This window comes from Taurulus bubalis, assembly GCF_910589615.1.
Source record: "Taurulus bubalis genome assembly, chromosome: 21".
NCBI classification, from domain to species: Eukaryota; Metazoa; Chordata; class Actinopteri; order Perciformes; family Cottidae; genus Taurulus; species Taurulus bubalis.
This window is the reverse complement of record NC_136609.1, coordinates 1,900,006-1,920,212: the sequence shown is the minus strand read 5'-3', so window position 1 is coordinate 1,920,212 and position 20,207 is coordinate 1,900,006. Positions and strand designations below refer to the sequence as shown.

General features: G+C 46.0%; 1 protein-coding gene across 1 annotated transcript in view; it reads left to right on the top strand.

Moving 5' to 3' along the window:
* Nucleotides 1-9,878, top strand: part of zeb2b (zinc finger E-box binding homeobox 2b) — a gene marked incomplete at its 5' end in the record, with an annotated part of 70,225 nt that extends 60,347 nt beyond the window's left edge. The window contains 4 exon segments of the mRNA XM_079236982.1: nt 2,296-2,404; nt 2,787-4,813; nt 7,438-7,618; nt 9,155-9,878. Coding sequence (XP_079093108.1) covers nt 2,296-2,404; nt 2,787-4,813; nt 7,438-7,618; nt 9,155-9,729 — 2,892 coding nt within the window. The 3' untranslated portion in view covers nt 9,730-9,878.
* Nucleotides 9,879-20,207: the final 10,329 nt, after the last annotated feature.

The following is a 20,207-nucleotide window of genomic DNA, read 5'->3' as shown; positions in this document are numbered from 1 at the left end:
GGAGCGATTTATATCCTATATGTCTGAAATATAATGTGAATCTGCTGGCAGTTAGCATGAATCACCTTAAAGTCCTGTGAGGTGAAAACACATCCAGCAGTCACGGCTGTTTAACTCGCTTGTCAGCTTTAAGTTGAAGATGGGGGGGAGGGAGAGATAGATTGTGGCAAAAAAAAAAAGATTTGCACGCTTACAGAGTTTTTGCACATTGGGGGATAATTATAACTTCTCAGTGAACTAAAATTGAGCAGTAAATTTGAAAGGAGACGGAGTCTGGATGTTTATAAGTGAGGAATTTGTGTTTTTTAAAATGCAACGAACGGTTAAGTACATTTATGAAGGATTCATTTAGGAACCTGCACAGGGTTCTAACGGTCATGGAAAACCTGGAAAAGTCATGAATTTAAAAAGAAAGATGCTCAAAATATAAGCAGGCATACATACAGGCATCTATATAAATGTTTATTCTTTTAATCAAACTATTGTCTCATTCATTTGAGTCATTTAAGGTTTACTGTATGCTTTGTATTCTCATTGTTAGTTTAAATACTACATTTACTCACTTTTTACTGTTTACACCCAGATTTCACTAAATGTTTGTCATGACATTTGGTTTAAAGTCCTGGATCCATTGGTCAGAAACAAACACTCTTCTTCTGATACCTCATTTTGAAGCGTCCTCCTCCTCCAGGAGAGTTGATCACATGACCTCACGTCGGGGTCGTGGGTGCCGGGCTCACCTGACCCCAGCTGGGCGTAAACGTGAGCAGATGGCGCCGCCGGCCCGATCCTCGTATTACGATGCCGGCCGCCGGTCGCCGCCGCTCCCCTCCGGGGTCGCCGGCCACGAGACGCCTTTTCAAACCGCGGCTCCTTCCACAAAGCCGGGGATCCGATTTGTAAATGAGGCTTTTTGTTGGGGAGTTAATCCTCGGGGTGATCTGACGTCTCACTGCTTTTCTCAAAACCACAAAGGAAGTGACATCACTTCCTCTCGTTTAGAAGACGCGCGTAATCGTGTGAAAACGTACATTTGGCAATTAGCAACTCAGGAGCGGTGGATTAGCATGAAGCATAATGCTTCCTGATAGGTAAACATGTGCTCTGCTCTTCTGCCTGCTCTGTTTACACGCCGTAACACTCCTCCTCCTCTTAGCCAATTAGCTGAAATATGACTAATTAGAGGTTATACATATGCAAACATGCAGCCGGGTCTCCGCCCACAAGCAGGAGACGGAGCGTTTTGCCGGGTGCCATTCACAATTAGGAGCGCGGAGCGATTGTGTCTTATTAGCAGTGGTGGCGAGACCAAACTTTACCGGGCACGGGGTCCTCAGGGGGCCGCTGGTGGAGGAGGTGTGGGGGGCCCGAAGCAGCTGTTGCTGTTTGTTTATGCAACTCAGCAACACACGAGCGGTGGGGTCCCTCTCCGGCGCTTGGCGGGGCCCCCCGACTCTCCCCGCTTGATCTTTTGAAGGTTGGGGCTGTTTGAACAATTCCTCCCAGTCCTCCCAGTGTCCTGCGCGCCACCATCTGTCTCCCCAGGAATGTGGGTAGAGTCAGCACACACCCCAGCATTTGTCAAGGCTGAACTGGGAGGAGGGAGCCTCCCAGTTCAGCCTCCACCTCCCCAGCGAGCTCACAGGATATGTGTCTCTTTTAACTATTTACTAAGCCTTTAACGTCTTCTACTCCCACTGGGGACGAGGGGTTTCCAGTCAGGTTCACACACCGTGTTGTCGGTGTTAGACTTTTATTTTATTCTTTCAGACAACGGGACTTGTTTGACTTGCTAATTTGATGAATTGCGACGGATGTTTACCCTTTGAACAGAGAACCAAGGCCGGGCCTCTGCGCCTGTTCTGCGTCTTCAGATTATTAAAGAAGCTTCTTCTTCTTGTAAAGAGCTGCTTACCGTCCAGCGCGTTCTCCAGACGGTGAACGCAGGTGTACGCGGGCCGAGGGTCGCGAACACCTTTCATACTGATTAGGCCTCGAATTAATGAAAAGCAGATCGCATCGGCGCTTCTAATGAAGAGGAAAACGCTCTAAAAAAAGACTCTTTTCATTTATTCTGCCAAATTCTAAAGGCACGTCCTGCTCCGGCCGACGAGCCAGGAAATTAAAAGGTATGCCGACGCTCTGTGTTATCGCCGCCTGGAGCCGCTCAGCGGAGGAGGGAGGAGAAGGAGCCGTTTGGCCGACCGGCCGATTGTGATTATTTACTGCAGTTCTTCAACATTAATCTCTCTCTCTCTCTCTCTCTCTCTCTCTCTCTCTCTCTCTCTCTCTCAGCACCAACTGCTCAACCAAGCGGCCGGCAACCGCAAGTTCAAATGCACCGAGTGTGGCAAGGCCTTCAAATACAAGCACCATCTGAAGGAACACCTCCGGATTCACAGCGGTGAGTACTTTGAATATTCATAACTGTGTGTGTGTGAAATTCCTTTTCGGGGTTTATTTTGGATCCTCCCTGCTGTTGATGGACCCTGAACGCCGCAGTGGAATGTATGTTTAGAAATGTGTGTGTGAAGCATATCTGTAAATCTTTTACCAGTTATTAGTCAGGGATCAATCACATGAGGCAGATTTGCTTAATTGTCTTTACCAAACTTACAGCACTCGTAATTTATTTATTTTTTATTGCAAATTAGCGGCTGATTTACATAGAAAATGCCAACGTTGATTAATGTGCGGTGTCCCCTATAAACAATCATCATCATCATCATCATCATCATCATCGTTTTCATATCAGCCGCCTTAAAATCGCGTATTTCTGGTTTCAGGTGAAAAACCATACGAGTGCCCCAACTGCAAGAAGCGCTTCTCCCACTCGGGCTCCTACAGCTCCCACATCAGCAGCAAGAAGTGCATTGGCCTGATCGCCGTCAACGGCCGGATGCGCGGCAACATGAAGACGGGCTCCTCCCCGACCTCCTCCTCTTCCTCGCCCACCAACAGCGCCATCACCCAGCTGCGCCAGAAGCTGGAGAACGGCAAGCCGCTCGGCCTCCCCGACCACAACAACCACCTGAGCATCAAGACGGAGCCGCTGGACTTCAACGACTACAAGATGATGATGGCGTCTCACGGGTGGAACGGGGGCCCCGGGCCCTTCATGAACGGAGGAGGCATGGGCGGGAACAGCCCTCTGGGGGTCCACCACAGCTCACAGAGCCCCCTGCACGCCCTGGGGATGGCCGGGCTGGAGTCGCAGCTCCTGTGCTACCCGGGGCCCCTGGGGAACAACCTGAGCGAGGTGCAGAAGGTGCTCCAGATCGTGGACAACACCGTGTGCCGGCAGAAGATGGACTGCAAGCCCGAGGAGCTCTCCCGGCTCAAGGCCTACATGAAGGAGCTGGGGTCCCAGGTGGAGGAGCAGAAACTGGCGCTGACCTCGGCGGGCGCCGCGGCCGGCCTTCCCCTCGTCAACCACAACGGCGCCACCAAAAGCATCATCGACTACACGCTGGAGAAAGTGAACGAAGCCAAAGCCTGCCTCCAGAGCTTGACGACGGACTCGAAGAGGCAGATTAGCAATATCAAACGGGAGAAATCCAACCACATGCTTGAAGGAAGTGTGGAGGAGAAGGTGCAGGAAAACATCATATTTACACCTTACGCTTGCCAATTCTGCAAGGAATCCTTCCAAGGGCCGATACCTCTGCATCAGCACGAACGCTACATGTGTAAGATGAACGAGGAGATCAAAGCCGTGCTGCAGCCCAGCGAGAGCCTGATGCCCAAGCAACCGATGATGTACATGGAGAAGAACGCCCACTTGTCCTCCTCCATGATGCCCGAGAACGGATTAGGGGGGCAACTCAACCCCTACAGGGACCACATGTCCGTGCTTAAGGCCTACTTCGCCATGAACATGGAGCCCAACTCGGAGGAGCTGCTCAAGATCTCCATCGCGGTCGGCCTCCCTCAGGAATTCGTCAAGGAGTGGTTCGAGCAGCGGAAGATGTACCAGTACGGCACCACCAGGAGCCCGCCGCTGGAGAACAGGCACCACATGGACATGCTGGTGGGAACCAACAACCACCACAACCCAGCAAAAGACTCTATGGCAGCTAGGTCACCTGTGTCTCTCCTGAAGCCGACGGACCGCATCACCTCCCCCTCCATAGCGGAGCTCCACAACAATGTGAACAACTGTGACAACCCGCTCAGACATTTGAAAAACCACCAGTTCGGCGGCGTTGGCGGTGGCGGCGGCGGCAAACACGGCGGCGAGAAGGTGGAGCACTCCCGCAGCAACACCCCGTCCCCGCTAAACCTGTCCTCCACATCTTCCAAAAACTCCCACAGCAGCTCCTACACCCCCAACAGCTTGACCTCGGAGGACCTGCAGGCCGAGCCGCTGGACCTGTCTCTGCCGAGGCTCATGAAGGAGCCCAAGCACGCGCTGACGGTGCGGACCCGGCCCAAAGCCGGCAGCATCGCCATGGACCACAACAGCATCCCCTCCCCGCGAGAGCACTTCGAAGAGCCTTTGAACCTGGTCTACTTCAAGAAGGAATTCTCAGGCTCCGGCAACAACGGGACCCTTGAAAAAAGCACTAGCCCCATCTTCGGCATGAACCCGTTCGCCGGCAAACCCCTGTACACGTCACTTCCACCCCAGAGCGCTTTCCCGCCCAACACCTTCATGCCCCCGATGCAGGCCAGCATGCCGGGGCTGCGGCCCTACCCGGGCATGGAGCAGATGGCCTTCCTACCGCACATGGCCTACACTTACGCGGCAGGGGCCGCGACCTTTGCCGAGATGCAGCAGAGGAGAAAGTACCAGCGGAAACCAGGTTTCCAGGTAAATAATCCACCTGTCTTTTTTTGTATAAAAAAAGCCCCAGGCTCACTCAGATTCCCTCAAAATGATCTGAACTCATTCCTGTACTAATTAGAGAGGAGAGAGAAACGCTCACCTGAGGTAGAGAGAGGGAGATACACACCTGTGAAGTGTAGTTAACGGTGTCATGGAGGACAGGGAACGGCTTCAGTTGGTCTTTTTTTATGATAAATTATCATCTTTATCCATCCTGCTTCTCAAATTTGAGGATTTACGACATTCCTGATTTACACTGTTCGAGCTAAAGCAATCACTTACTCCAAAATGCTATCTGCTTATTAAACGAGGATGAAAATAGTCTTATTTCTATTTATTTTTTACAGCTGTCAGGTTGTGAAAACGTTATTGAAACCTCCTAGATTTTTTAAATAATAGTCCAAAAACGGTCAAATCAAATCATTATGTTTAAATGTGTACCCTCAAAAAGCTCAAATTTCAGCATGAAAGAACATATTTGGCACAAAGTATCAAACGGCATCAGGTTCAAATGAATAACAGGAATGATATTGGCCCTCAAATCTCATCTCAATGAAGCCGTAATTGTTACCACTCTCCACCGTGTGTGTGTGGAACACATTAGCGCTCCTCGCTCTTCCAGCGCTGGCCTGAACTCTGATATTTAGTTATTAAATATGGGTGAAAGGCCTTTGTAAAAATGACAAAGGTGAGCCCCGCAGCCGTGCACTTCTCTGAAATTTCCCGTCGCAACTTTGCTGCATTTTAAAGCGAGCCGCAGCCGAAATGAGCTCCTACATGTGGATTAATAATGCACCGGCTCCATGTTCATTACCACTGAGTGCTGAAGGCTGTTTAACATAGAGGGGAACCATTTTGATGAAGGAAAAAAAGAAGTATTAATAATGTTTCCTATTCTAAGTTATTAAATTAGATTTTAAAAATACAGCTACAGGCGTTGGGTTGGAATTGATTGCAGAGTGATAGTGGTCTCTTCTTTAAGGCTCAGCTCCTCACACACCTTCATGTTCATCATTGTATGAGTCGGCAAATTCAAGAACGGCCTCCTCTAATGGTGTAATATTGTCCCCGTCCATTCTTGTTTCAATCTTCAGCATAAAAAGATCATTTTTAAAGGAATCTGCTAAATGAGACCACACTCAATACGCCATAATGACGGCGTTCATAAAGGGAACATGTCGTTATAGATGAGGGCATTAGTCCTCAGATTGAGGTTTAAAAGAACACTTTTCCAGTATTGAAACATTTATTCCTACAATGCTTTATATTTTGTTATTATTTTAAGTTATTTCTGTGCAGAAAAAGAAGGAGATATTATATTTATTTAGCTTTGATAATCCCACTGAGGTTTAGAATCTCTTTTACAGAAGTTTCACTACGTAAAAACACAGATAACACTTAAAAAAACATTATAAATGTCTGAGAGTGTGTGCTGGGAATTAAAGAGGAACTTTTGTTCAATAGAAACAACACTTAAATATCATGCAATTGCAGTATTGAGACATTTATCCATTGAATACATTATTTTTGTGTAGAAAAAGAAGCAGCTGATGCACGTTGAGTCATAAGCAGATATATTTTATTTATTTATTTATCTTTGATAATCCCACTGAGATTTAGAATTTGTATTCAATAGAAACAACAATTTTGCAGTATTAAGACATTTATTCCTACAATACTTTATTTATTTTTTAGTGACTCATATATGCAGCTGATACATGTTGCGCAATAAGCACATGGACATATATCTTGTGCTACTACACAGTTTATCAAAGTCATATGTGAAGAGGCATTATATGTATTTAACAGCAATTGCAGTATTGAGACATTTATGCCTCAAAAAATCAGTCATTTTTGTGCAGAAAAAAAAGGAGATATTATATTTATTTAGCTTTGATTATCCCACTGAGATTTAGCATCTCTTCTACAGAAGTTTCATCACGTAAAAATAAAGATAACGCTTCAAAAACACATATTAATGTCTAAGAATGTCTGCTGAGAATTAAAGAGGAACTTTATTCAATAGCAATTGTAGTATTGAGTCATTTATCCCTTGCATACTTTATCTTTTTTACATTATTTTAGTATTTTTGTGCAGAAAAACAAGCTGTTGAGCAATAAACAACTGCACAAGTCATCCAAGTCATATATGCAGGTATATTATATTCACCACTGAGATTTGAAATCTCCTTTACAGAAGTTTCACCACGTAAAAACACAGATAACGCTTAAAAAACACATATTAATGTCTAAGAATGTCTGCTGGGAATTAAAGAGGAACTTGTATTTAATAGCAATTGCAGTATTGAGTCATTTATCCCTTTTTTTTACATTATTTTAGTATTTTTGGTTATGTGCAGAAAAAGAAGCAGCTGATACATGTTGAGCAATAAACTACTGCACACATCATATATGCAGATTAATAATATTCACCACTGAGATTTAGCTTTTTTTTTTACAGAAGTTTCACCACGTAAAAACCCAGATAACGCTTAAAAACCCACATGAATGTGTGCAAAGTTAAAGTCAATATTTCCTCCTGATGACCTGCAGCCGGCCGACTCTCACGCCGCTGTCCCTCCTCTGCTCTCGCCCTCTGTGTGTTTTAGGGCGAGCTGCTCGACGGCACACCCGACTACATGTCAGGGCTGGACGACATGACAGACCCCGACTCCTGTCTGTCGCGGAAGAAGATCAAGAAGACCGAAAGTGGTATGTACGCGTGTGACTTGTGCGACAAAACATTCCAGAAGAGCAGTTCCCTTCTCAGACACAAATATGAACACACAGGTATATACTGTTCTAGACCCTTACTTTAAACCCCATTGCTTTTGTTTTTTATGTTTTAAATGTTTGTGTTTTCCAAATCTTCTCACTTTGAATATATATATATTTTATGTCCCCTCCCCTTCTTTTTTTTTTTTTCCTCTTCCTTTCCTCCTTCTCTGTTTGACCCTTGAGTTGTATTGTAAACCACAGCTAACGTCTTTCCTCCATTGACAGCGTTGTGATGCTTTGTGTGTTCTTTTTCTGAAATATGAAGAATCTGTAATTACTGCAGGTGTAGCCGAGTAAAGGGAGCTATCCTTTCAAGTCATTGTGCTCTTTATTTTCCAATCATATCCCGCCGTATTAAGCATTTTTGCTATCTTAAAAGACGCACATCAATTCACCTCGATGCATAAAGCCAGCAGAAGGCCCCTAATGCCTTTATCGGCCCCGTTATTGGCGATAGATCACATCAGCGGAGTAGTGCTCAGAAGCTTCAGAGCCCCGATAACAAGCCTTTCATTACGGTTATTATACAGAGATCCTCTTTCACGAGGTTGCATCATTTATTTTATCCGCTATCTGCAGCCGAGCGCTCGGCGCCGCACGCGGCCGCCGTGTTATCTGGTCGCACATTAAAGGCGGGGAGGGTGCAACTCTTAAAAAAGAGAGAGAGAGAGAGAGAGAGCAGCGGCGTTATCTCCGCCGTCTCGCTTCGGAGCGCCACGCTTTCATGTTCGCGGTCGCGTTTGTTTTAAAAAAAAAAAAAAACGTTACGAGGCTCACAGAAGTGCAGTCGAAAAAAGCGGCCAGATGTTGGGACAGGAGCGCTAGTTTGGAGAACTTGTCGGGGGGGAGAGTCGCGTGATTTGCGGCCACGGCTCCACACGTGCTGAGCAGCAGCGAGATGACATGTTTGGAAAGTCATCAGCAGCTTTAATAAAGATAAATAAAGAAGAAGCAGGTAGAAGAAGTGGAGCCGCGTGGCCACATCACAGGCCAGAGGACGTTTACTCAGCCAGACAGCTGATGGCCCCGAGTCAGAAACTATCTCCGCCTGGCTCGGTTTCTCCTCCTCGGCCTCCAAAAGCGTCCCGTAGACCCAAAAGCCCGGCGTCCCCCATGAACTTGAATTGCGTTCGGAGATAAGCTGGCCCCGCCCCCCCCCGTCCGCCTGGCTCATCTCGGATTTGTTTACGCCTCCTGTTTGTTTGCTCCGCAGAACTTTATTTATGTCGCGTTCATCAGCGTGCGGCGCCCAGAATAAGTAGCCGCGGTCCAGTTTCTCCATGCTTTAAACCGCGGGAGGGAATTTCCATAATGCCGGCCCGAGAATGCGAGCGCACTTTCTCGCAATTTGAATAAACAAACAGCCCCGAGTCGTAAGTCGGGGTTGGATTTAATGCACCGTGATGTCATTTTACTCCATGCCATCCAATCCATCATTTTTTTTTTCCCTCATGGTTTTTTTTTGCTTTTTCTTCTGACTTGTTGTTGATTTGTTGGAGTCCGACCGCCGACTCACGTGCTCCGCTCTGTGTTTCTGTGTCTCTGCAGGCAAGCGGCCGCACCAGTGCCAGATCTGCAAGAAGGCCTTCAAACACAAACACCATCTCATCGAGCACTCCCGGCTGCACTCGGGCGAGAAGCCTTACCAGTGCGACAAGTGCGGCAAGAGGTTCTCCCACTCGGGCTCGTACTCGCAGCACATGAACCACCGCTACTCCTACTGCAAGCGGGAGGCGGAGGAGCGGGAGGCGGCCGAGCGGGAGGCCCGCGAGAAGGGCCACCTGGAGCCCACGGAGCTGCTGATGAGCCGGGCCTACTTGCAGGGCATGACTCCTCAGGGCTACCCGGAGATGGCGGAGCGCGAGGCCATCCTCAGGCACGACGCCGTGAACGGAGGCGGGACCAGAGAGGGACGGAAGGAAGTGGACGGAGCGTACGCGAAGATCGGACGGAGGGACGAGGAGTTCGAGGAGGAGGAGGAAGAGAGCAAGAGCATGGACACGGACCCGGACACGTTGAGGGACGAGGAGGAGAACGGAGAGCACTCGATGGACGATAGCTCGCTGGACGGCAAAACGGAAACCAAATCGGATCACGAGGACGCGATGGAGGACGGCATGTAATCGGCGGCGGCGTGAAAACAAAAAAGCTTCCCGACTTAAGAGTTTTGAGCTTCTCTCTTTCGGTTCAGTATTCTTAACCCGCGCGGTTTTAACACCACGCCGTGTTTGAAGCCGTACGTGTACGTGCCTGAAGCTTCCGGGAAGCTTTCTTTGACGGACACCTCCTCGTGGGGGGGAGGGGGAGGCGGGGGGGGCAGACACGGACCCACAAGTCAATCTGGAGGAGGTCGCTGAGGGAAGGGAGGCATGGGTTTGTGAAATAAGCTGCATTATGCAAACCGAACAATGAATAAATGAATACATTTCAAAAAAATGTACAGTACTAAGGCCTAAAAATATGTGTGGTGCTAACCTCCTCAAATAAACCCCCTGTGTTCCATAGTATTTATAGCACAACTAGTGACTTGTACAAATTGCACTCCGCTTCTATAATCATGAACAAAAATAATAAAAAGTATTGCCTATGTATATATTTATACAGTGTTGGAAAAAGAGCAGTGGTGTCTGCACTACAGTCCTTCGATATTACCTTTGTTATCACCTACCTACCTAGCTAACTACCTAGCTAGCTACCTACCTACCCATCTACCCACCCAGCTACCTAGCTACTTGCCCCCCTACCTACCTAGCTACCTAGCTAGCTAGCTACCTTCTTACCTACCCACCTATCTACCTAGCTACATAGCTAGCTACCTTCCTACCTACGGTGTCGTCTTTACTTTGCCATGTTGCCCGGCCACAAGCATCTCCAGCCACACGATTTCAGGCCTCTCCAATCAAACGTCAAAGGAAGGAATTTAAAACAAAAGAGACTGTACGAAGGCGCTTAGAGGATTTTTTTAAAAGAGGATGAAGTTTTAAAGAGACCTTCATTTTAAGGGAAAATACAGTTTATGAACAAGAAGGTGTGTGTGGGGGGAGGAGGGGCGGAGGGAGAAAAAAAATGAAGGACGAAGCCTTTGTAAGGTGTTTTTGATAAGAAAAAAGAAGCCTTATATGCAAACCTTTTAACCTGTGTGTTTTCTGCAAGTGCCACCCTCGTATTGTGTAAAAGGAAGGTTCATTTTTGTCACCAGCTTCAGTATTATGAAATGGTTCACCGTTGTTCTTTGAAGCATCCGTGTCAGTATTAAGACTTATAGGCAGCAGGTCCTTAGTTTACATTATGTTGTGCAATGTTTTCTCAGTTTCTTTACTTTTAACTTTGTCAGTATTACACCAAACCTTTTTTTTTTTAATTAAACAACAAATTGCATTCATTTTATTTGTAGGTTGAAAAAAAAAAAAACAATTTATTTATGTGGCCCATTTTATATTTCCTAATTTTATTTATTTCATACTGTTGTGTACAGTACTATAGTTCTTCAATATATAGATATATTTTAGTAAAAAGGAACATGGTGTCGATCATAGGGGCAAATTTTACGTAAAGAGAGCATTTATTGTGTTTTGAAACATTGTGAAATGCGAAGTTTAATCTTATTTTATTTTATTTTCCTTTTATTTTCCAGTTGCTGGAAAATTCCAAATTTGGGAACTTTTATACAATTGTGAAAACACTGTATTTTCGACTGAAAAAATTCCACTTTCTTCATCTTTGTTTCTTTTTTTAAGCTAAAAAAAAATGAAGAGGGACTGTTAAATACTATGTATGATATCATGACTGAAGAAGAATCTTTCCTGAAATGTCTTTGTAAAAGTATTATTGAATTCTTAATTTGTAATTTCTCTTGAAAATGACCCTGCTCGAATAAAAGTAGCCAAATTACAGAGTACCAAACCTCAGCGCTTCATGTTTATTCACCACCTCAAGTCACTTTACATCCTTTAAAAGTGGGAATCTTTCTCTTCTCCTGCTCATTTATACAGAAACCTCATTATTATGATAATGACATACATTTTAATTTCACATATTCAAGAGGATCAAAGAGAAGTGACCCCGGCCCGGCTGCTTATTACGTCTCATTTAAGCAAAGCCAAACATTTATTCTACATCTTTTCCACCTGTGTTGGTTCTGCAGCGGTCGCACCGACATGACTAACCACGATATAGGGAATAAGGCCAGAAATATTACATGTGTGTATTATTGTCAACGATTAAAAAGATCAGCCAAGAATTTATCCTATGAACAAGTTTCGTCACACACACACACACACACACACACACACACACACACACACACACACACACACACACACACACACACCTTAATAAACCTGACTGCAGAACCAACTGTGTGTTAATCCGCCACTGAAAATAGTCCCTACAAATGCATAATTTCCTCCTGTTTTAGTTGTTTTATTTTGATTTAAAAAAAAATGAAACTATATATTTTTTAGACTTTTGAAAGATTTATGTTTTTATATTATCATAAGATTTAAGAAACACACAGAATAATTTGCCTTTTCATTTAAATACCAAATTAGTGCCAAAAGTTAATAAAGTTATTTATGAAGCAAACATGCAAAATATGAGCTGCTTCCAGACTTTCAAATTTGAGGAATTCTATAATTTTATCTTCTTTTGGTCAAACCTTTGACTCGATGAATAACCAAATACCAGAATAATGCAAATCCACCCGTCTGATCAATAATATAAAACCAGTTTGTGCTTCTACTGGATGAACCGTGCGCCATCCACCCATCGCTCCAGACATCAGCAACACTTCCTTTCTCCTCGTGAAACTTTCTCCGGGCCTGACAGGTGGACTCCAGAGGCGGAGTCGTCTCCGTTAGCCGCTCACGCTAACGCGCGGCGCGCGAGACGAGGAGCAACATCAAAGGGCCTCCCAGATGAAAGCGCCAAAGGTTGAGCGATGCCAAACATCAGGATATGCATATCTGCATATCCCCCGATTCCTCGCTATCGATCGGATCGTCGGCCGACCGTCTCGCGGATAAAAGAGCGGGTCTTAAATGATTAGCTGATGAATTTGATAATGTGCTGTGAACCGCCGGAACAATTACACATGCGGAAAAATGAGCGCGCGTGTCGAGGCGAGACCTCTGGAGGATGTGCATCGCTACCATTAAGAGAGAAACCTCTCTGCTTCTACATCTTACATCTGTTGGACCGGCAGACGAGCTGCAGTGCACCCGCTTGAGGTCAAAGGTCGAGAGGGATGTGATGCAATATTCCTGCAACCTTAGAGAGTAAAAATGAAATGTTTCAGATTCGGAAGAGCGATTCCAAGTAAAGAAAACTAAATGTTTCTTTCATTAAACCGCGAGGAGAGAGTGCTCTTCCCCTCCGAGGACCGGCGGCTCGACTCCCGTCCCTCCGCTGTTTGTCCGTTTGAATTCCAGTTGTCGCTCGGTGAATATCGGCCGATACTGATGTTGATCCAATTTACGGATCAATAGTGTCTGAGACCATTAGCCCGGGCTCAAAGGAAGACGGGTTTTAATTGCAATCAGGGCGGCGAATTGATTTTTTTCCTCACATTTTATTTTTCCCAATAATATGTTTAGACTGAAGTATCGCTCCTCGTGTCATTTTAAAATGGATACAGACGCAAATGAACTGTTTTCTTCATTAACAAAGCGACTATCAGATACTGAAATGTGATCCTGGAGTTGGTTTTTCATCCTCCTCGTCCTCTTTGTGTTGTCTAACCTCCATCCATGTGGTAATCTCAGTATTTAAACCGAACCTGTAACACCGAATCCACAATTCAGACACACAAAAAAATGCAATTTCACATAAAACAGCAGAAAGAGATCTTTGCAGTCAGAATCTTACTTTCATAACGGTGGACATTTTCCGTCTCGTTCTCGAGGACGAACAACAACCCAGTAGCAGTTACTCACAGAGTCGTGCGCCATATGCAGGGGCCAGATTGCCGGTGTGTCTCGGACAGCTGAGCTCATGATTCACTGTACGGGCCGAAGCTACGTGTAGCTATGCTACGTGTAGCTATGTGCTACGTCCACAGACACTAAATAAACTCTTCGTCTTCTTCAATCGTCCTCCTTTGGGTTCATTCCTCATCTCTCCAGAGACACATGTCATTTTGTGAAGTCAACTTTATTTAAACACCGCTTTAAAAAAAGAAAGAAAGCAGGAGGTTACGGGATGGAAAACGGGAAGCAGAGCGCGGAACGTCAGCAGCGAAAATGAAGACGTGAGGGGAAAAGTAAAGATCACGCTTTAATGCACAAAACAAGAGCGATAGAGCGCGACGGAGGCCAGGGAATGAAACCAGCTCTGAGGTTTGGTTGCAGCTGAGGATTTGAAGTGTATGTTTTCCATGTTGCTGCAGTGGAGGAACACATCAGCGAGGGAGTTTTACCTCCGATGAAGAAGTAGTTTAGCTGTGTGGAGAGACACCTGTCGGCTTCACCTTCCTGTCCCTTTGGAGTCGGCCAGGTAGCCGTCGGACTGGGAGGATGGGTGAAACAGACAAGACACCAGTCTTCAAGCTAAGCTAAGCTAAGCTAAGCTAAGCTAAGCTAAGCTAAGCTAAGCTCCTGCTTGACCTTAAAGCAAATCTTTTTTGCCGACGTTGTTTGCATGATGTCATGGACGGAGGGTGTGTATGAGGGAAAAGTAGAGGAGACTCTCACACTTTTGACCTCATTAAATTATTTACATATCCCCATATGCCACACGGAGCATTCGCAGGGCACATGAAGGACGGGCAAAGACGAGAGAGCGAGAGGGAGAGAGAGAGAGGGAGAGAGGGAGAGAGAGCTCCTCGGACCTGGCACCCGGCGAGAGAAAGTTCAATGACATGCAGGGAGGAGAAGCGCAAGTGACCAGCAGGGATTAGCCAATCAGAGCGTCAGAAGAGCAGCCAGCTGTTGGTTCTGGCCGGAGCGAAAAGAGCCCCGGAGCAGGTGGTGCAGCCCGGTGCCAGCGGTGCTACAGAGGAGGGGGAAGAGAGGAGGAGAAGAAGAAGATGGCGATAAAAGAAACTCAACATTACTGCATTACTTTTGGCCTCTTCTTTTTCCCCCCGCCGCCCACTTATTGCTTCGCCCAGCATTATTATTATGCATATAACACGAGGATATCTTGTGAGCCACCCACCGAACAAAAGGTCAGAAAGGTCATTAAATAAATGCTTAAATGGGATTTAAAGCATTATTTGATTTACTTTAGGATACCATGCGTTTCTCAAAGGATCCAGGTGAAAGAAAAACTAAAAATTGCTGCACATAAACCTCCTAAACGTGATTCCTGCCGAGCGGCCTGCGGCCTGGAGGTGCCGGTGGGAGTCAGAGGGCCGGCGAGCCGCCGCTGCCTCTGAATGCAGCAGCTGCAGAGCGCCACAAAGACAACAATGCTCTCGCCGCCGGAGGGGGTTCGGCGCACCGCGGCGGCGCTGGACAGCTCTGCAAAGACCCCCGCGTGGAGTTTTATTAATTTGCATTTATGGTTTCATGCTCTCGCTCCCACCGAAACACCAGCTTTGGCACGGCAGAGTCGTGGTGCGGCGACGCTAAACCGTCCTGCAGAGACCTGGAAGAGGGCCGTGAAGAGAGGCACAGAAAGGAAAAGCTACTCGAGCAAACGTCCCGAACGCATGGCGCTTAATGCACGTTGAGAATCAGCCCCAGTGGGGTTCAGTTCTCCTGTAAATTGATGCAGTTTCTGAAAGATAATCTCATTAGTCAACAGTTTAAATGAGCATTGAAAGCATATTTGTATTATTTTGAAGCTTGGCCAGAAGCCAATGAGCCGCTCACATATAGTTGCTGTTGATGAGCCCCCTGCTGGCTGACACTCTGTCGTAATTGATCATTTAAATAAAGTTTTTTTTTAAGTGGATTACGGTCCGGTTTGTCCACACGATCGCCGGGAGACACAAACTCCACCGCTGTGAGGCGAAGACGGAGAAGACGTGAGCTTCTTTCTGCGTGGCAGGAAGCTGCAGGCGGCCAGACACCCGTTTGGTTTCTCCGAGGCGTGAACACTCGATGTGATCGTCTGCAGAAAGCATTCACACACACAGCCAAAACATAAAGGAACAGCTTCCTGAAAGAGGTTTGAAACACAAGCTCCAAACTGAGAATGAACCCAACGGAACGGAGAAACCCTCGAGGCTTTAATCAGCCGTAAACTGGTTTCACCTGTTCTCTCTTTCATCTCCACAGCTTCCTGTTAGCACGAACACTGCAGCGTGAGAGCGTATCACATGTAGTGAAGCTAAGATAGAGAATAAAGTCTTTAAATGGTGACGATCTCCTATAAAGGTATGTTTTCTGAGCTCGGAGGTGACAAAACAAGCATCATTTCTCTGCTTTTAGCCTCGACTTTCCTCCAACACTCGGAGGAAAACGATCTCCGTCAGTCGGTCCGTCGTTCATCCGGCCTCCCCCGTCCTCTCCCTCTGAGGGGTAAGTGATTATATGTTTTGCCAATGCGTTCGCGGAGACCTTTTGATATGCACAAACACAGATTCTAATGCGCCGGCTTTTTTTGGGGGGCGGCTGACGGCTGATTAGGATGCCGGCTCATGGCTGAGTCCACGGGGCCCCAGCTGGGTGCAGGGAACATCGCTCATTAGACATTTTCTAGAGGGAGGGGGGGGTTTAATTCACACCGCCTCGCAGCATGCCGGTGTAGGTGTAATCATATCATTCTAAATCACCGGTCAGTTACACGCCGGCGGTGCCAGAGGGCCGGCTGGAGCCTGATTAAAGCCGGGCCAAAGACAAAGTGACACGTCCTTAACCTCATCAGAGGAGACGTTAAGCAAAGCATCACTCACCCGTCAAGGTGGAGGCTCGCCCCGCCGGGACCTCTTCAGCCTCTTCCTCCTCTTCTTTCTTTTTTCCTGTGTAAATTAGAGCGTTCTTCTCGGTGGAGCGCCATGCATTTTTTATGAAGGCGTCGCGGTGTCGATGGTGGATGGCCGCCTGGGCGTTCCCATCACTAATACGCCACCGTCCTCTTTGATTTAATTAGACGTTGGCCCCCACTAGTTTTTTTTTCCGACAAGGAAATATCTGCTCTAATTAAGCGGTATTCTTCACCAGAGGAACAGACAGGGAGACTCAACGCAGGGTTAATGTGGTCATAAAAAATCCATGATTTCTTGCCCTTTGCCCTCCTTTTTCTGGCGTTTTCCCCCCTAAATTCTCACAAAAATTAACTACAAATGTGTCCTTTGTCTCTTGTATTTTTGCCTTCTGAACAGGGCAATTACTTTTTTTTGGGGGAGGGTTGGTTTATGATTCTTCATGCTAGAGAGACTCCCAGCCGTTAATGGACTTAGCACTGTTTTGTGCTCCCTCACTGGAAATAGATAATTACTCCATTGAGGAGAAGAACCTTTCCAGTGCAACCTTGCTGTTGCAAAAGGAACGAGTGTAGCGTCACATGTATGTAATTTCTTAAAGGAAGCATCGCCTCTGCAGCCTGCGGGGATTAGGCCTAATGACAGAAGTTAATTATATTAAGAGTAATTTTCAAAAACAGTTCACGAACTGCAAATTATACTTAAATGTGCTCCTTAATGCTCTTAACTGTAATTAAATTGGCTAATATCTTAAGAAAATGAACACGGGGGAGAGGAGCGATGGGTCAAGGGAACCTTTAGGAGGTAATGGTTAATGGTCCATGGATCTGTAATATGATATCTTTGAGGAATTCAGGAATTCACAAGTCACACAGTTGATCTTAAAAAAAAAACCTGATTGTTATATAAAACTGTAAATGCTTGTTTTATGAAAAAAATCCCCAAACTGCTGTGTATTTGGATGTATTGAAGTAATATATAAGTGAAATATATGGTTTGGTACATGAAAAAATTAAAATGTCTCAAATGTGCCCCAATGCAAATGTTGGAGTCCTGGCCTGAATGTTCTGTGTTCTAAACCCTCTCTAACTTTGTTCTGCTTCACTTTATCAAAGTCAACCTTTACAGAGAGAATGTTCACATATTGTGTTATGATTTGGGTTAGAGAATGTTCACATATTGAGTTATGATTTGGGTTAGAGAATGTTCACATATTGAGCTATGATTTGGGTTAGAGAATGTTCACATATTGTTATGATTTGGGTTAGAGAATGTTCACATATTGAGCTATGATTTGGGTTAGAGAATGTTCACATATTGAGCTATGATTTGGGTTAGATAATGTTCACATATTGAATTATGATTTGGGTTAGAGAATGTTCACATATTGAGCTATGATTTGGGTTAGAGAATGTTCACATATTGAGCTATGATTTGGGTTAGAGAATGTTCACATATTGAGCTATGATTTGGGTTAGAGTTGGACCTTACCGCTGCATCATTTCAGAGTGAGTGATTTTTTTAAAGGTTAAAACGCTACAATGTATCTCCTAACTCGTGTTTCTGGTCCAGATATCCGTCTCTTTCCACAAACAACGAGTTCCAGGCTGCAACCGACCAGCAGAGATGCTGAAAAGCCGGCTTGTTAACATTTGAGAAGAATGTGTGTCCTCCTCCTCCCTGTGACAGCATTCAGCATTCATAATGACATGCTAGTAGTAAATCCATTAATGCATGAGATGAGTCGGCCGCACCACATTGCAGCCGGTCTCACCGTCTGCGGCGCAGAGACCCGAGTGATGCCATTCCTCCCAACGCCTCCGCCAACACTCCCGTCCGCCTTGGAATTAGTTTTTCTTGTACGTACTTTTCTCTCCTCTTCAAGCGGGCGAGACCTTGATGTGTAAAGTGAAAAGAGCTCGAGCTGTTGTACGTTTTAATCCTCCAAACTGTTGACGACTTGCTTTTTTTTTTAAAGCATTTCTGAGCTCTACAGGAGGGGGGGTGAAAAACAGGGGAATTATGTGCATTTATCTGCCCGTAATTAGGTGTATTCCTTCCCTGAGTTTTTATTTAATGATTGGCTTTCGCAGCGAAGGCCAGTACTTTTGAAGTGTAATGAATCTCCTCTCAGGCGACTTAAGAGTTGGCGGGGAAAAAAAGGGGGGATGAAAAAAAAAAGAAACTGCCGTTATTCTGCGGCTTTGAACAACCCTTAATCTGTACAAAATGTAGGTTTGCCTTTGCCTTTTTGAGATCAAAGACGCACGAGAAAGTATTATTCAATCATAACTGGTATGTTAAACCAGCAAAGTGCCATTGTTAAAGTACTTACAGGAGGGTTTTCACCTCGGAACGAGAGGGTTGGAAGCTTTCCGAGTCATGCCATTTGTGCAACTTCGCATATTAAATCTACTTGGAATGTCATGTTGCTGGAACTGTCTGTTCTGTGTGGCTGAAGTGCACGAGAATGTGTGCGTGTGCACGTGAATGTGGGGGCACTTTTTCTCTCCCTCTCTCACACACTCGCCTGCAAAACTATGCATGCACAAAAACACACACTGGTGGTGTCTTCCATCTCCGCCGTGGAGCCAGACCCCCCTCGGCTTTTCTCACTCGTAATCATGTCCAAATTTGCACAGGAAGGCCGGGGGAAGGGGAGAGCCATGTGAACTTGTGTGGGTGTTTTGGTTTTTTTTCTTCTTCTTACAAAACCTGCTTCTGATAACCGCCGATCTCCCAGATTCCAAATCACCTTCTGAAGCCTTTCAAAACGCCGGGCGCGGAGAGAGAAAAAAACAATATTTTTCAAACTAAAAGTGAAATTTGGCTCCGGGAGAAAGAATGAATCCGCCAAGTAACAAGTACATGAAATATAAACGTAAAGAATGCAGAGAGACGTCCTCGCTGATAGGAAGCCTGCAAGGTAATCGGTAAACAACAAGCTGAACAACTACAGGAAGTGGAAAACACAGAAAAGAAACACATTTGAGTGAATCCAGCAGCTGTTTTCCTCTTCAGCGTCTGAAGGTGGATTCATCTTCAATGCAACATTTGGGATATTTAAGCACTCAGAATATGAATTTGCACAAGACTCAAAGACTCAACACTCGTATATTGTATGTTTTTATCTCCACATCTTATCTCTGTGGACCAATTACAGTGTTATGTTCTTCCTAAAAGATGAGTTATTGTTCATTATTGGATTGACTCGCTGTTGGCAGTATTTGTGCTTGCAGAGCTTATTAAACCTGAGCTCATAATTGAGCCAAAATGAGCGGATGTGCCAGAGCTGCTTGAGCACCTGCACGCTTTGTGAACCCTCGCTTCTTTAAATATTACGGTACCGCGCCAGATGACATGTGTCGTGTACTTCCTCTCCTTTCAGCCCTGTGTGTTCTCGGACAGCTTGGAGGAGTTTGTGGCACTTTGTGTGTGAGAGTGTGTGTGTGTGTGTGTGAGTGTGTGTGTGTCCGGGCCCACCTTGGCAGTGGCAGCAGCTATCAGCAGGGCCCAGCCGGCGCGCGAGCAGCGAGAGCGGAGTGTTTGTAACAAAGCCGGTCCGACTGCAGCGACTCGCATTCGTCCCCCCGGGCGAAGAGAGGTGGAACCTTCCAGGAAAGAGGCTCCAAGGGGCTGCGTGGAGGGTGAGGGTGAGGATGACGAGGGTGAGGGAGGTGGCCATGTGTGCCGAGGAAGTCTGGGCGCCACTCGGACCTCGAAGACGAGGGT